The sequence below is a fragment of the Lepus europaeus genome, unplaced genomic scaffold (assembly GCF_033115175.1).
Source record: "Lepus europaeus isolate LE1 unplaced genomic scaffold, mLepTim1.pri SCAFFOLD_503, whole genome shotgun sequence".
NCBI classification, from domain to species: Eukaryota; Metazoa; Chordata; class Mammalia; order Lagomorpha; family Leporidae; genus Lepus; species Lepus europaeus.
The window spans coordinates 18-16,738 of NW_026909379.1; the positions used below are offsets into that span (position 1 = coordinate 18).

The 16,721-nt window shown below is 69.9% G+C and overlaps 1 protein-coding gene across 1 annotated transcript; it reads left to right on the plus strand.

Moving 5' to 3' along the window:
- Positions 1-231: 231 nt before the first annotated feature.
- Positions 232-16,632, plus strand: WDR90 (WD repeat domain 90). Its single transcript, XM_062185585.1, has 39 exons — positions 232-375; positions 458-634; positions 711-960; positions 1,042-1,156; positions 1,233-1,300; positions 1,525-1,634; positions 1,712-1,915; positions 2,048-2,116; positions 2,481-2,591; positions 2,662-2,804; positions 2,882-2,939; positions 3,776-3,894; positions 6,737-6,898; positions 6,986-7,116; positions 7,183-7,299; positions 7,591-7,826; positions 7,930-8,069; positions 8,188-8,318; positions 8,711-8,841; positions 9,201-9,362; positions 9,449-9,574; positions 9,793-9,908; positions 9,983-10,023; positions 10,540-10,692; positions 10,860-10,969; positions 11,253-11,352; positions 11,539-11,660; positions 11,759-11,918; positions 12,008-12,198; positions 12,277-12,445; positions 12,518-12,629; positions 12,739-12,910; positions 15,087-15,209; positions 15,301-15,475; positions 15,559-15,689; positions 15,765-15,908; positions 15,986-16,105; positions 16,184-16,268; positions 16,360-16,632. Exons 1-39 carry the CDS (start codon positions 232-234, stop codon positions 16,596-16,598), a joined length of 5,367 nt encoding a protein of 1,788 aa, XP_062041569.1. The 3' UTR covers positions 16,599-16,632.
- Positions 16,633-16,721: the final 89 nt, after the last annotated feature.

Here is a 16,721-nt window from a genome sequence, read left to right on the forward strand (position 1 = left end):
GGGCCTCAGCAGCTCCTGCCCAGTGCGCGCCCGAGGCGCGCCGGGCCCCGGTCCGCGCTGGGCTGGCCGCCCGCCAGCGACCGCGCAGGGGGGCGTGGCCGGAGCAGGCGCCCGCCGCGGGGCGGGGCCGGCGGGAGGGGCGCGCCGTTGCCGGGCAACCGTTGCCAGGCGCGCCGTGCGTGCCGTGCGTCGGGCGCGCGGGCCGAGGCGGGAAGTGCGAGCGGCGGCGCCATGGGCCCCGGGCCCGGCGGGTCTTCTCCGCGGGCCCCGCGCGCGCCCGCAGCCTGGCAGCGCCCGTTCCTCAACGTCTTCAGGCACTTCAGGGTGGACGAGTGGAGGCGGGCGGCCAAGGAGGGCGACGTGGCCGTGGTGACGGTAGGCGCGGGCGGCGGCCGCGGGGGCCCGGCGCGCTCCTGGGCGCGCGGGGCCTGAGCCGGACGCCGCCTGCCGCCCGCAGGACAAGACCCTGAGGGGCGCGGTCTACCGCATCCGCGGCGCGGCGGCCGCCCGCAGCTACATCCAGCTGCCCCGCGCCGGCGCGCAGCCGCTCGGGCTCACCGGGCGGTACCTGTACGTGCTGTTCCGGCCGCTGCCCGCCAGCCACTTCGCCATCCACCTGGACGTGTCCACCGAGGTGCGGGGCCGGGCCCGGGGCCGCGCGCCCGCTGCCCCGCGCGCGCCGCCGCTCACCGCCGCGCCCGCCCGCGCAGGACGGCCAGGTCGTCCGCGTGTCTCTCTCCAGCCTCTTCAAGGAGTTCAGGTGCACGGCGTCGTGGCTGCAGTTCCCCTTCGCCTTCGGGGCGGCGGGCGCCGGCGCGCGCTGGACCTGCCTGCAGCTGGACCTGCGGGACACGCTGCTGCTCCACGGGCGCCGCCGCTACGGCCACCTCCGGGGCGTCCGGCTGTGCGCCAGCCTGCTGGTCAGGAACCTCTACACCAGCGACCTGTGCTTCGACCCGGGTGAGCGCTGCCCGCCTGGAGGCCGCCGCACGGGCACCACGGGCTGGGCGGGGCGCTGACCCCGGCCGCTCTTCCCCGTAGCTGTGACCGTCGCCGAGGCCCGGCGGGCGAAGCTGCCCGTCACCCCCGTGCCTCGGGAAATGGCTTTCCCGGTGCCAAAGGGGGAGAGCTGGCACGACCGCTACCTGCACATCCGGTGAGCCGCGGCGGCCCCTGGCGGCGGGCGGGCAGGCGGCCACGGCCCCGCGCTGAGCGCCTTCCTGCCCGCCTAGGTTTCCAAGTGACCGCCCCGCAGGGCCCTCCGAGCCGCCTCGGATAAGCTGCTCCCCTCCCGAGGCAGGTGGGCCTCGTGGGGACAGGGCAGAGCCAGGTGGGGGCCCGGTGCCGAGCAGGCAGCCGGCAGGTGCGGGGGTCAGGAGCCGCACTCGTGTCTGGGCTTCCAGAACCCCGGGGGCGGCCCCAGGCCTCCCGGCCTCCGTGGGGAGTGCTGGGGTCTGGGGCGACAGTGGTGGTGTGGCTTCGGCCAGCCTGCTGCCCGCCCCCCGGGCGTCTGCTTCCTTGCAGCGACCCTGGGGCCTGTGCCGCAGCCGTTCCCTCGCCTGGGGGGCCTCGGCAAACCCGTGCAAGACAGCGCGTCCCCGTCCCCTGTGGTGCAGAGACCCAGCCCCGCAGCTGTGAGTGCTTGTCGCCCCCGAGCCAGGGCGGGGACCTGGCAGCCCAGCTCCTGACGGGCGCTGGTGTCCCCCCGCAGCCCCGCCGGGCACCCTCAGCGCCCGGCCGCCTGCCAGAGCACAGCTCGTCCTGCAGATGCTCGGAGGTGTCCGCTGTCAGTAGCCCTGAGCCCTCGGCCTCCGCGGAGGCTGCCGACCTGCACGCGGTCCCCGGTGACGGCCGCCCATGTGCCGCCGCGTCGGCTGCGGAGCCCACGGCCGCCCAGGACGCCAGCTCCGGAGAAGTGAGCACCCTCCCAGCGGGCGGGGCCGCTGCACCTGCGTCCACCCTGGGCGGCCTCCCTCCCAGCACGCCCTGGGTCCCTGGAGGCCCTGCCACCGCGGCCGGGTCCTGCTCACCGTGGGTTCCGTTGCAGCGATCCCTTCCAGACCCGGTCCTGAGGCTCAGGGGTGTCGTCGGCTTCGGGGGCCACAGCACCAGATGGGTGAGGGGTCCCCTGTCCGCTTCCAAGACTGTCCTGCTGTGGGGGAAGGGCCGTGTCCCCGGGGAGGCACGGGGCTTCCCTGTGGCGCTCATGCCCTGCCCCGCCTTCTCCCTGCTTCTTGGACACAGCGGGCTTTTGTCTGAGCGCACGGCTGTGCCCTGCCCACTGGGCCCAGCCTGGGAGGCCTGACTGGGTCAAAGGGGCAAAGTGCTTGCGGAAGCTGTAGGTGTGGGTGAGGCGGGGTCTCCTGGGTCTCCCGTGTGTGTGCTGCCCTCGGTGGGAGCTGGGCCTGCTCCTCCCGCTGGTCTGGCAGGCCCGGGGGGTGGGGGTGCTGCCGGTGCCAGCCCCTGGCTCCGTGTGCCAGGCCCTGTGGACCAGGGACGGGGCGGCTGTCGTGTACCCCTGCCACGCGGTCATCGTCGTCCTGCATGTCCACACCATGGAGCAGCGCTTCTTCCTGGGCCACACGGACAAGGTGGGTGCCGCCGCGGCCCGGCTGGCCCAGGCGCTGCTGCGGCCCCCTCCTCCACGGTCTGCCTCCCCAGGTCTCCGCCCTGGCGCTGGACAAGGAGGACTCGCTGCTGGCCTCGGCCCAGGTGCAGCCCGGCGCGGTGCGGCTCTGGGACTTCCAGGCCGGGGGGTGCCTGTCCCTGCTGCAGAGCCCCGTGCACAGCACCTGCTCCCTCAGGTGGGCCTGGGGGGCGCGGGGGGTGGGGGTGGGGGGGCGGGCCGGCCCGGGTGCTGACGCCTGACGATCCCTTGCAGCTTCTCCCAGAGCGGGGCCCTCCTCTGTGGTGTGGGCAAGGACTGCCACGGGAGAACGGTGAGGGCGGCCCGGCCGTGGTGGTGGGCAGGCGGTGGGCTCCCCCGGTGCTGTTTCTGTTGGGGAGGAGGAAGACGTGGGTGGGTGCGCAGCCTCTGTCTCAGCGTCCTGGCGGTGCCCGGCTCTGGCTTTTGGCTCCAGCTTCCTGCCGGTGTGCGCCCTGGTGGGTGGGAACTCTGTCTTCCTCCACCTGTCTCAGTGAATTTAAACTTTTTAGAAAAAAATTCATCTGTTTGAAAGTCACAGTTACAGGGCAGGCGTGGATAAAGCCGCCGCCTGGGACGCTGGCAGCCTGTGGGCGCCTGGCCGTGCGCTGGCTGCCCCGCTCCTGACCCAGCTCCCTCTGTGGCCTGGGGAAGCCGTGGAAGACGGCCCAAGTGCCTGGGCCCTGCGCCCACGTGCGAGACCTAAAGCGCCTGGCCAGCGCTGGCCGTGGTGGCTATCTGGGGAGTGAACCAGCCGGTGGAAGGTCTCTCTCTCTCTCTCCTGTAACTCTGCCTCTCAAGTAAACAAATAGACTTAAAGGAGAAGAGTGAAGTTTTTTTAAAAAGCCCCAAACAGCTTAGAAAGTGGTGGTGCCCTGCCACGCCCCCTTCCTGATGGGGATCCCGGGCCCCACGTGCTGGTGTCCACTCAGTGGGCGGAGCCTGGGAGGCGGCTCTGCCTGTGCGGGGGCATCGCCTCAGCCACACGTCACTCCTTCCGCTGTCCGCCCCGGGACCCCGCGCCGCCTCGCACTCAGAGTCGGGCACTGTTGGCTCAGGGCCGTCTGAGGGGACCCAGCAGGGTCTCCCGGAGCCACGGCAGCCGCCCAGGACCTCGGGGGCCTGTTGCAGGTGGTGGTGGCCTGGGGCACGGCCCAGGTGAGCCTCGGTGGTGACGTGGTTGTTCTGGCAAAGGCGCACACCGACTTCGACATCCAGGCCTTCCACGTCGCCCCTCTGGATGAAGCCCGGTGAGTGGCAGCCCCCACCCCCGCCCGGTGCTGTGGCCCGGGCTGAGCCCTTGTTCCTGGTCTGTGTGTGCGGGAGTGGGGGCGTGAGTACGGGTGTGTGTGTGCACGTGTGTGACTGCACGGTGGGTGTCCGTGGGGTGTGTGTGTGCACGTGTGTGACTGCACGGTGGGTGTCCGTGGGGTGTGTGTGTGCACGTGTGTGACTGCACGGTGGGTGTCCGTGGGGTGTGTGTATGCACGTGTGTGACTGCACGGTGGGTGTCCGTGGGGTGTGTGTGTGCACGTGTGTGACTGCACGGTGGGTGTCTGTGGGGTGTGTGGGTGCCCGTGTGTGGGTGCACAGTGGGTGTCCGTGGGGTGTGTGGGTGCCAGTGTGTGGGTGCACGGTGGGTGTCTATGGGGTGTGTGGGTGCCTGTGTGTGGGTGCACGGTGGGTGTCTATGGGGTGTGTGGGTGCCTGTGTGTGGGTGCACGGTGGGTGTCTATGAGGTGTGTGGGTGCCCTGTGTGGGTGCACAGTGGGTGTCCGTGGGGTGTGTGGGTGCCTGTGTGTGGGTGCACAGTGGGTGTCTGTGGGGTGTGTGGATGCCAGTGTGTGGGTGCACAGTGGGTGTCTGTGGGGTGTGTGGGTGCCCGTGTGTGGGTGCACGGTGGGTGTCTATGGGGTGTGTGGGTGCCTGTGTGTGGGTGCACAGTGGGTGTCTATGAGGTGTGTGGGTGCACGTGTGTGACTGCACGGTGGGTGTCCATGGGGTGTGTGTGTGCACGTGTGTGACTGCACGGTGGGTGTCCGTGGGGTGTGTGGGTGCCCGTGTGTGGGTGCACAGTGGGTGTCTATGGGGTGTGTGGGTGCCCGTGTGTGGGTGCACAGTGGGTGTCTATGAGGTGTGTGGGTGCACGTGTGTGGGTGCACGGTGGGTGTCTATGGGGTGTGTGGGTGCCCGTGTGTGGGTGCACAGTGGGTGTCTATGAGGTGTGTGGGTGCACGTGTGTGACTGCACGGTGGGTGTCCGTGGGGTGTGTGGGTGCCCGTGTGTGGGTGCACAGTGGGTGTCTATGGGGTGTGTGGGTGCCCGTGTGTGGGTGCACAGTGGGTGTCTATGAGGTGTGTGGGTGCACGTGTGTGGGTGCACGGTGGGTGTCTATGGGGTGTGTGGGTGCCCGTGTGTGGGTGCACAGTGGGTGTCTATGAGGTGTGTGGGTGCACGTGTGTGACTGCACGGTGGGTGTCCATGGGGTGTGTGTGTGCACGTGTGTGACTGCACGGTGGGTGTCCGTGGGGTGTGTGGGTGCCCGTGTGTGGGTGCACAGTGGGTGTCTATGGGGTGTGTGGGTGCCCGTGTGTGGGTGCACAGTGGGTGTCTATGAGGTGTGTGGGTGCCCGTGTGTGGGTGCACAGTGGGTGTCTATGGGGTGTGTGGGTGCCCGTGTGTGGGTGCACAGTGGGTGTCTGTCTATGAGGTGTGTGGGTGCCCGTGTGTGGGTGCACAGTGGGTGTCTATGAGGTGTGTGGGTGCCCGTGTGTGGGTGCACAGTGGGTGTCTATGAGGTGTGTGGGTGCCCGTGTGTGGGTGCACAGTGGGTGTCTGTGGGGTGTGTGGGTACCCATGTGTGGGTGCACAGTGGGTGTCTATGAGGTGTGTGGGTGCCCGTGTGTGGGTGCACAGTGGGTGTCTATGGGGTGTGTGGGTGCACAGTGGGTGTCTGTGGGGTGTGTGGGTGCCCGTGTGTAGGTGCACAGTGGGTGTCTGTATGGGGTGTGTGGGTGCCCCTGTGTGGGTGCACGGTGGGTGTCTATGGCGTGTGTGGGTGCACAGTGGGTGTCTATGGGGTGTGTGGGTGCCCGTGTGTGGGTGCACAGTGGGTGTCTATGGGGTGTGTGAGTGCCTTTGTGTGGGTGCACAGTGGGTGTCTGTGGGGTGTGTGGGTACCCATGTGTGGGTGCACAGTGGGTGTCTGTGGGGTGTGTGGGTGCCCGTGTGTGGGTGCACAGTGGGTGTCCGTGGGGTGTGTGGGTGCCCCTGTGTGGGTGCACAGTGGGTGTCTGTGGGGTGTGTGGGTGCCCCTGTGTGGGTGCACAGTGGGTGTCTGTGGGGTGTGTGGGTGCCCCTGTGTAGGTGCACAGTGGGTGTCTATGAGGTGTGTGGGTGCCCGTGTGTGGGTGCACAGTGGGTGTCCGTGGGGTGTGTGGGTGCCCCTGTGTGGGTGCACAGTGGGTGTCTGTGGGGTGTGTGGGTGCCCGTGTGTGGGTGCACAGTGGGTGTCTGTCTATGAGGTGTGTGGGTGCCTGTGTGTAGGTGCACAGTGGGTGTCTGTGGGGTGTGTGGGTGCCCGTGTGTAGGTGCACAGTGGGTGTCTGTATGGGGTGTGTGGGTGCCCCTGTGTGGGTGCACAGTGGGTGTCTATGGGGTGTGTGGGTGCACAGTGGGTGTCTATGGGGTGTGTGGGTGCCCGTGTGTAGGTGCACAGTGGGTGTCTATGGGGTGTGTGGGTGCCCTGTGTGGGTGCACGGTGGGTGTCTGTGGGGTGTGTGGGTGCACAGTGGGTGTCTGTGGGGTGTGTGGATGCCAGTGTGTGGGTGCACAGTGGGTATCTATGGGGTGTGTGGGTGCCCTGTGTGGGTGCACGGTGGGTGTCTATGGCGTGTGTGGGTGCCCTGTGTGGGTGTCTGTATGGGGTGTGTGGGTGCCCGTGTGTGGGTGCATAGTGGGTGTCTATGGGGTGTGTGGGTGCCCGTGTGTGGGTGCACAGTGGGTGTCTGTATGGGGTGTGTGGGTGCCCCTGTCGGTGCACGTGTGGCGTCTGCGTGTGCGAGCGTGGGCCCACACCTCCATGCCCGGCAGGATGGCCTCGTGCGGGCGGGGCAGCGTGCGGCTGTGGCGGCTGCGTGGCGGGGCGCTGCGCTCCTGCCCGGTGGACCTGGGGGAGCACCACTCGCTGGACTTCACGGACCTGGCCTTCGAGCAGGCCCAGGACAGCAGCCGAGAGCCCACGGCCCGCACCCTGTGAGCGCTGCCCTTCCCTTGCCTGGCCTGGGTGGGGCCCCAGCGCCCGAGCCCACGGCTCACCTCTCCCGTCCCCTCCCGGGGCAGCTACGTGTGCAGCCGCAGCGGCCACCTCCTAGAAGTGGACCTCCAGCGCCTGGCCGTGCGGCGTGCCCGCCGCCTGCTGCCCACACACATGCCCGGCGGCCCCCGCTCCCGGAAGCAGCCCTTCGGCTCAGGTAGGGGGCGTCCGCTGTGCTGGGGGAGCGGCTTTGAGGCTGTGGTGCTGACGCCCCGGCCCCCAGGCCCCGGGATCGCTCTCAGCAGCGTCAGTGTCTCCGCCGCCGCATGTGCTGTGGGCTCCGAGGACGGCTACCTGCGGCTCTGGCCCCGGGACTTCTCCTCGGTGCTCCTGGAAGCGGGTGAGCGTGAGCACCCACGGCCAGCCCAGGGCGGGCAGGGGGAGGGAGGCTGGGCCTGGGGCCCCGGCACGGGCAGCACCATGCCTGCACTGGACAGCAGGTGCCTCTGGAGCCCTGGGGTGCGCCAGTGCCGGGGCTGCTCACACGCGGGGTGGGGCCGGCAGGGAGCCCGGGGCTGCTCACACGAGGGGTGGGGCCGGCAGGGAGCCCAGGGCTCTGGGCAGGCAGCACTGGGCTGTCTCAGGTGGAAGCTGAGCAGCGGGTGCCCAGCTGGCCATGCCCTTTGCGCAGAGCACGAGGGCCCGGTCAGCTCGGTGCGTGTCAGCCCCAATGGCCTGCGCGTGCTGTCCACCACGTCCTCGGGCCACCTGGGCTTCCTCGACATCCCGGCCCAGGAGTACACGGTGCTGGTGCGCTCCCACGTGGCCTCGGTGCGGGGCTTATCCACGGAGCGCAGCCGGGGCCAGCTGGCCACCGTGTCGGTGGACCACACTGTCCGCATCTGGGACCTGGCCACTCTGCGGCAGGTGAGGGGTGGCGGTGTGTGGGCCCAGTGGGGGCCCCGGGTACGTCCTGGCCACTTGGAGACCTCTTGCCCGTCGAGGTCCTTCACCGTGGCCCCGCCCACAGCTGTATGACTTCACGTCGAGCGGCGAGGCCCCGTGCACCGTGGCCTTCCACCCTGCCTGGCCGACCTTCTTCTGCGGGTTCTGCAGTGGGGCCGTGCGCGCCTTCAGCCTGGAGGGCCCCGAGGTCCTCATGGAGCACACGTAGGTCCTGGGCGGCTGCAGGGAGCTGCCGGGCTGCCGTGCGCGTGGGGTCGGGGACGGTGTCCTCCCGGGGCTGCCTCCCCAGCCCAGCGTCAGTGGGCTGCTGTGTGTGGCACAGGCATCACCGCGGAGCTGTCACCGGCCTGGCCGTCACGCCCGACGGCAGCCTCCTGTTCAGCGCCTGCGCCCGTGGCACCCTCACCCAGTACAGCTGTGCTGTCCCCCGGTGCTGCGTCCTCCGAGTGGCAGGTCAGGCCCCCAAGACAGCAGGCCGCACCCTCACACTGGGGCCCCATTTGCAGCCCCGCGCGTGGCCGTGTAAGAGGCCTTGCTGTCCAGGGCCCCGGGGAGACAGCCCCCAAAGCCAGGGGCCAGCCGGGGCTGTGCCCTCTGCTCCAGGAGATGGGCTGCCTGGACACAGGGCCTCCGCCCCCTTCCTGGGGCCACCAGAGCCCAGGCCGATTGAGCAATCGCTTGGTCACCCCAGCCCTGGAGAAGTCCCAGCTCCCCCGGAAGTGCTGGGCGCCCACCGGCATTGTGGCTCTGATGGCGAGGGGCCACCTCCCTGGGCTGGCGCTCCCCACAGGGGCCTCCTCAGCCCCACCCTGTGTGTGCTCTGACCCCTGCCCCCGCTGCCACAGCAAACGTGGTGTGCCCAGACGCCCGCCCAAGCCCCAGCACCCTGGTGGTCAGCGGGGACAGCCACCTGCTGGCTTTTGTGGGCCCCTCCAAGCACGCAGTGACCGTCATGGACTCGGCCTCCCTGGACGAGGTGCGTCGGCAGGCTCCTGGCTGCAATCCAGCGCCCTTGGCTCCGCATGGGTGGGCCCGGGGTGGAGTCTCAGGGCCCTGGGCAGACCGGAGGAGGGGCACATCTGCTCCTGGGGTGCGCTGGCTCCCACAGGGCAGGGGAGGGGCGTTGGGCTGCTCCCGACGGCCGCCTCCCTTGGCTCCACTGGGTGGGCCCGGGGTGGAGTCTCAGGGCCCTGGGCAGACCGGAGGAGGGGCACGTGTGCTCCTGGGGTGCGCTGGCTCCCACAGGGCAGGGGAGGGGCGTTGGGCTGCTCCCGACGGCCGCCTCCCTTGGCTCCGCATGGGTTGAGGCCCATGGCCACTGCCGCTTCTCCCCAGCTGCTGCGGGTTGACATCAGTGCCCTGGACCCGGCCGGCAGTCGCCTGGACTCAGCTGTGGCCGTCTGCTTCGGCCCCGTCCCCTCAGGCCACCTGCTGGTGTCCACGTCTTCCAGCAAGGTCATCGTGCTGGATGCCACGTCAGGCCGCACCCTCAGGAAGGTGAGGCCTGGGGCTGCAGGCCAGGACACCCCACAGCCGGGGGCGCTCCGCCGAAGGCAGCATCTCCCAGGAGCGCTCTGTTGCAGCTGTGTGGCGTCCACCCCGTGGCCTGTCCCTCCCTGGCCCTCAGTGAGGATGCCCGCTTCCTGCTGATGGCCGCTGGCCGGGCAGTCAAGGTGTGGGACTACACCCAGGCCGGCCCTGACTGCCAGGTGGGTGGTGTGGACAGGCGGAGGCCTCAGCCGTGCGGGTCTCCTGGGCTGCTGGGGAGCCCCCTGGAGGCCCAAGTGGTGGGGTGGGGTAGGACGTGGGGGAGGTCAGAGGTGGTGGGGAACCCTGGCCAGGGTGTGTCTGCCAGGGCCTCAAGCCCAGGGGGCCGGGGGATTGGGAGCCTCGCGGGGTCCCCAAGAGTGACGGCCACCCCTCCTAGGTGTACGTTGGCCACTCGGAACCCGTGCAGGCCGTGGCCTTCACCCCCGACCAGCAGCAGGTGCTCAGCATAGGGGACACCGTGTTCCTGTGGGATGTGCTGGCAGCCCCCCCCAGGCAAGTGTCTGCCCTCAGCCGTGTGCGTCCCGGCCACGCACCGGCCCGCCTCACACCTGTGCTTCCTCCTGCAGCAGCCCAGGCCTGCTCAGGACACCGGCAGCCCGTGAGGCCGGTGAGTGCCTGGTGGGGGTGGGCGTGGAGCTGCTGTCCCACCGGCTGCCCCCCCCCCCCGCACACCCTGTCAGGTCTGCAATGCCGTGCCACTCCCTCTGTCCCCTGGCCCAGGCCCAGGCCGCTGCAGGGCGCGGCGTCCCCGAGTCCAGGCCCAGGCCGCGGCAGGGCGCGGCGTCCCCGAGTCCAGGCCCAGGCCGCGGCAGGGCGCGGCGTCCCCGAGTCCAGGCCCAGGCCGCGGCAGGGCGCGGCGTCCCCGAGTCCAGGCCCAGGCCGCGGCAGGGCGCGGTGTCTGGCGCCTGTTGGCACCCCTGGCAGGAGGCGCTTGTGCCGTCTCGGGCATCCTGCTGTGGCTGGACATCCGCGGAGCTCCCCGAGTGTGGTGCTGCTTAGGGGGCAGGGGTCCTGGCCAGCCTTGGGAGGGTCCACTGCGCAGGGCCCTCGCAGCAGGTGCTCAAGTGGATGGCCTTGGGTGGCGCAGGGCCAGGGAGCGCGGCTTCTCTCCCCTGCTCCCCAGGCATGTGCCCTGCCTTGGATGACGAGAGCCGGCATGCTGAGGGGCCACCCAAGACCCCAGGCTCACCTGTGCTGGCAGAAGAGGAGGCCGGCGGGGCTGGTGACGGGGCTGTGGAGGCTACGAAGGACTCCCCCTGTCCCCACAGCCAACTCAGTAAGTGGTGTGGCTGGCTGGATGGGCAGGGATGAGGTGCAGGTGGCGTAAGGGTGGTCAGGCACACCCCTGCATGGATGAGCCGAGCCTGTGGCCGCCTGGTACAGCTCCCACTGTCCGTCAGGGCGGGGACTCTGTGCCGAGGTCACATGGCTCCTTCTCCACAGCAGGTGCCCAGAGCACCTGGACAGCGCGCCCAGATTCCTGCACGCACTCCACGCCTCTGTGCGAGGCCTCCAGGCTGGCCAGGGTTGTCCACGAACCCCAGTCTGCCGAGGTTTGTGGGTTTGTGGGAGCCTGCCTCTCCCCAGTGGGCTCCCCAGGGCCTCCGTGGGCTGGCAGTGATTTGGGCCTTGGGGACCTGCTGCCCCCAGGGGCACCCCTCCATCCTGCACTCAGTGTCGTCCAGGGCACAGACCGGGCCTGGCAGTCCTGCTGAGCCCGGCAGCCCTCCCTGAGAGCCCCACGGGCCCCAGCTCCCCATGCTCCCGGCTCCGCCCCGGATGCAGGCTTCGGGGGCCGGCAGCTGTGCCATGAGTGCCATCTCTGCTTCCTCACAGCGCCTCCCCCCGCCTGCCGGGAGCAAGCAGCTGCACCTGAAGGCCGTCGTGGGCTACAGTGGGAACGGGCAGGCCAGCGTGGTCTGGAGGCCCGACACAGGTAGGGCCGGGCCCGGCCTGCACCCAGCCAGGCTGAGGGGCAGGAGGTGGGGCGTCCTGTTCTCGCAACACCACTGGCACTCCGGCCTGCGTCCCTGGGACCCTGCTGGCCCCGGCGACTGCTGCGGGGACGGCAGGTGCCCGGGGTGCCGTGACCGGGGCTCCTGTCCCCCCTCCTTGCCTGCAGGCTTCTTCGCCTACACGTGTGGCCGCCTGGTGGTGGTGGAGGACCTGCACTCCGGTGCCCAGCAGCACTGGCGAGGCCACCCCGAGGACGTCGCCACACTGGCCCTCAGCCACGATGCCCAGGTGCCGCCCCACCCCCTGGCTCCTGTCCGGGCCTGGCTGGCAGCGCTGGCTGTCTTAGCCCCCCTCTGCTCACCGCCGCCCTTCCCCTCCCACCCCAGGTCCTGGCCTCTGCCTCAGGCCGTGGCGGCACAGCCGCCGCCTGTCAGATTCGCATCTGGGACGTGCCCGCGGGCCTCTGCCAGCAGCTCCTGTCCTCCCCCCACTCAGCCGTGCGCGCCCTGGCCTTCTCGCCGGATGACAGGCTCCTCGTCACCCTGGGTCAGGGGACGGGGTGGGGCGGGGGCGCGAGGACAGCAGGCGCCTCCCTGGGATGCTAGCACTGACCTGGCATCCCCTCGCCTCTCCAGGGGACTGTGGCGACGGCGCCCTGGCCCTGTGGAGCACAGCCACCTATGAGCTCCTGCTGTCCACGCGCCTCCTGGAGCCGGTGCATGCTGTGGCCTTCAGCCCCTGGGGTGCCGGCGAGCTCGCGGGTGTGGGCCCAGGCACGGTCACCTCCTGGCTCCTGCGGCAGCACGGGACAGACGTCAGCCTTCAGGTGCCAGGCTGCTGGCCCGAGTGCTGGGGCTCGGAGCTGAATTGGGGATGGGTCTGACCTGCCTTCCTGCCCTACCAGGCTCGCAGAGATCCGGTCCCAGAAGAGGTGGGCGTGGAGGAGCTCACCTCGCTCTGCTACGGGGCCGTACCCCTGCTCTACTGTGGCTCCAGCTGTGGCCTGGTCTGTGTTTGGGACACGCACGTCGGCCGTTGCTTCCTGGCCTGGGAGGCGGACGACAGCGAGATCGGTGGGTGCCGGCCTGGAGCCTGGGGCCGCCGGGCTGACCGGAGGCCGCCGGCTCACCCCCTCCCGCCTCTAGGAGTGCTGCTGTGCTCGGGCTCCAGGCTGCTCAGCGGCAGCCACGCGAAGCGGCTGCGCCTGTGGGCCGTGGGGGCCGTGCCGGAGCTGAGACGCAAGGGCTCGGGGGCCAGGTGAGCAGCGTGCGCCCTGCGCCAGCCGGTGCTCCCCAGGCGGCTCTGGGGAAGGCTGCCCCAGGTCACACCCGGAGCCCCCTCAGCCTGTGTCCTGCCCCTCCCCCAGGTCCACTTCTGTGTTCCTGGAGCACGAGCTGACCCTGGACGGGGCTGTGGTGACTGCCAGCTTCGACGACAGCATGGACATGGGGGTCGTGGGCACCACGGCGGGCACGCTCTGGTACGTCGGCTGGGCCGAGGGCACCAGCACCCGGCTCGTCAGCGGCCACAGGGAGAAGGTGAGCTGGCCAGCTGTTTGAGGAGACAGCAGTGGGGTGTCCACCTGGACAGAGACGAGGCAGGGCAGCGACACGGCAGGGTCGATCAGGGCCAGCTTAGCCTCCTGGAGTCGCCATGTGGCCGTGGCCGGCCGCAGGCTCCAGGGCAGATGGTGGTCACTGCAGGTTTCCAGCGTCGGAGTCGGTGGCCAGCGGGTGTTGGGCTCTGGACGAGCGTGCGTCCGGGGTGTGTGTGTGGGTGTGGACGCTGGGTCTGCCGTGGGCAGGAGTTCTTATGCAGCAGACGTGCGAGGTCAGGGCTCGTACCGTGTTCCCCGCGGGGTGTGGGCTCCGTGCTGTGTGTGGTGGAGCAGACGTGTGAGGGTGCAAGGTCAGGGCTCGTACCGTGTTCCCCGCTGGGTGTCGGCTCCGTGCTGTGTGTGGTAGAGCAGACGTGTGAGGTCAGGGCTCGTACCGTGTTCCCCGCTGGGTGTGGGCTCCGTGCTGTGTGTGGTAGAGCAGACGTGTGAGGTCAGGGCTCGTACCGTGTTCCCCGCTGGGTGTGGGCTCCGTGCTGTGTGTGGTAGAGCAGACGTGTGAGGTCAGGGCTCGTACCGTGTTCCCCGCTGGGTGTGGGCTCCGTGCTGTGTGTGGTAGAGCAGACGTGTGAGGTCAGGGCTCGTACCGTGTTCCCCGCTGGGTGTGGGCTCCGTGCTGTGTGTGGTGGAGCAGACGTGTGAGGTCAGGGCTCGTACCGTGTTCCCCGCTGGGTGTGGGCTCCGTGCTGTGTGTGGTGGAGCAGACGTGTGAGGTCAGGGCTCGTACCGTGTTCCCCGCTGGGTGTGGGCTCCGTGCTGTGTGTGGTGGAGCAGACGTGTGAGGGTGTGAGGTCAGGGCTCGTACCGTGTTCCCCGCTGGGTGTGGGCTCCGTGCTGTGTGTGGTGGAGCAGACGTGTGAGGTCAGGGCTCGTACCGTGTTCCCCGCTGGGTGTGGGCTCCGTGCCGTGTGTGGTGGAGCAGACGTGTGAGGTCAGGGCTCGTACCGTGTTCCCCGCTGGGTGTGGGCTCCGTGCTGTGTGTGGTGGAGCAGACGTGTGAGGTCAGGGCTCGTACCGTGTTCCCCGCTGGGTGGGCTCCGTGCTGTGTTGAAGGCGGAGTCGTCATCCTGTTAAAGGCAGAGCAGGAGCAAGATGGAGTGAGATGGACTGGCTGCAGCAACACCCCCTCGCTTCACCCGCAAACACCTGTCTGTCCAGCACTCCACAGCCAGCAGTGTCAGTGCTGGTATTGTCCCCAGGCAGTCCTGCCCGGGTCCCTCGTAGCCATTGTGCCACTGTCTGGACGTAGCCGTCAGGATCCTGCATGAACGTGCGGGCGCGAGGCTCCTCCCACTGAGTCCTTAAACAAAATGTGCCTATTTGGAAAGCAGTTACTGAGACACAGAGAATCTCCATCCGCTGGTTCACTCTCCAGATGGCCGCAACGGCCAGAGCCAGGCCAGGCCAGAGCCAGGAGCTTCTGCCAGGTCGCCCGCGAGGGTGCCGGGAGCTGGATCGAAAGCGGAGCACCCACGTGGGAAGCCGGCTTAGCAGGTGGTGGCTTTACCCGCCTGGCACAGCCTCGGCCCCGAGCGGTGTTCGCTGGCTTCTCTGCGGCAACGCGTGCCACGGCCACGCTGCTCTCCGACAGACGCTGCTGCGCCGTGGGTGCCCCACGTTCCTCCCCCCTAGGACCCCGGGGGCCTCCTGGGGGCAAGAAGGGACACCCGGACCTGGCAGCCGTGGTCCGAGTCCCACCCACATGTCCCTTGTCCTCCCCGGCCGAGGCGCCTGCGGCTCCTTTCTCCTGAACCGCAGACCCCCTGTGCCCGACGCCACTGCAGCCGCAGGGTCAGCCTGCCTGGGCGCCTGGGACTGCGACCACTCTGTCCCCCGAGGCCCCCGGCTGGTGGCCAGGCCTGGCAGGACTCTGCGGCCACTCTGTCCCCTGAGGCCCTGGCTGGTAGCCGGGTCTGCGCTGCCCCTGGCCTGGCAGGGGGGCAGGGCTGTGTGTCTTCCCCAGGTGGAGTGGGCGGGGACTGGGCCGGCGGGAGACGTGGTCCCATGACAGCCGGCCCTGGAGGCTGGTCCCTCTTCTTGCCCAGGGCTGCGTGGGCCTGGGCAGCATCCTGGGGCTCAGCCCAGCCCCGGTCCTGCAGGTGAACGAGGTGGTCTTCAGCCCCAGCGGGCCCCACTGCGCCACGTGCAGTGAGGATGGCAGTGTGCGGGTGTGGTCCCTGGCCACCATGGAGCTGGTGATCCAGTTCCAAGTGCTGAACCAGGTACCCGGGGCGCCCGAGGGGGTGGGGCCCTGTCCGGAGGGCGCCGCCCTCACCTCTGCCTGTGCTGTGACGTCCCCGCGGGGGTCCCCAGAGCTGCCTGTGCCTGGCGTGGAGCCCCCCATCCTGTGCACGGGCGGAGCAGCAGCGGGTGGTGGCGGGCTATGGCGACGGCACACTGCGGGTGTTCAGGCTTGCCCGCACGGCCTTGGAGCTCAAGATGCGTCCCCACTGGGCCGCGCTGACGGCCGTGGCCTTCTCCACGGACGGTGAGAGCCGGGGCGGCAGGCCGCTGGGCGCCGGGCCGGGTGCTGGGGGCCTGTGGCCTGACGTGGCCTCGTCCCACCTACAGGTCAGACCATCCTCTCCGGAGACGAGCTCGGGCTTGTGGCCGTGAGCCGCCCCCACGCGGGGCTGACGTTCCGCGTGCTGAGTGACCATCAGGGAGCCCCGATCTCTGTCCTCCAGAGCACCAGCCGTCAGGTGAGGCGGCCTGGACAGCCGGGGGTGGGCGTGGCCCGGGCAGGAGGCACCCGCACCCACACCCCCTCCCTGCAGTGTGGAGACGTGGGGGCGGAGGGCACGGACCTGTGGCTGGCGGCCAGCGGGGACCAGCGGGTCAGTGTCTGGGCCTCCGACTGGCTGCGGGACCACTGTGAGCCCGTGGACTGGCTGAGCTTTCCAGCGCCGGCCGCCCTGGAGGTGAGGGAGCCCTGGGGGCGCCTGGGGGGTGGGGGTTTGTGGGCTCGTCGGCCACAGCACGCCTCGCCCCTGCACAGGCCCCAGGCCGCCCGCCGCCCTGTCTTGCTGCCTTCTGCCCCTGGGACCGGGCGCTGCTGGTGTGTGTGGGCCTCGGCTCACGCAAGGAGGTGATGCTGTACAGCCTCCGTCAGAAGCAGGTACACCTCGCTGCGGCCTGGGAGGGGGCCCCGACGGACAGCGCCGAGGCCTGGAAGCCTCACGCTCTCCGCTCGCAGGTGCTGGACAAGATCCCGCTGCCGTGCTCCGCCGTGTCCCTGAGCCTATCCCCCGCGGCCCAGCTCATGGCCATCGGCCTCACTGGTGAGGGCTCACCCCTGCACCCTGGACACCTGCCCTGGGAGGCCTCCGTGCAGGGACGCTGCCAGGGCTGGCCTGTGCTGTCTGCCCACAGGGTGCGCCCTGAGGCTGGTGGACTGTGCCTCGGGCACCAGCCAGGACTTCGCGGGCCACGACGACTCGCTGCACCTGTGCAGGTTCACGCCCTCCTCCAGGATGCTCTTCACCGTGGCCTACAACCGGATCCTGGTGTGGGAGGTCACTGAGCTGCGGCCACGCGGCCAGGACCGGCCGTTGGCGTGTGCGGAGGGTCCCGTGCCCGTCGGGGCCCCGTCTGTGCCTTGTAGAGTTTAAATAAAGTGGACGTTTGCTCATTCCTGCTCCTTGTCCTCGGGCACCTCTGGCCGCCGCGGTGCCCGGCCGGCTCACGGCGCTGCCTGCAGTACCCGCGGCGCCCACGGGGCGGCTCCGGCGCGC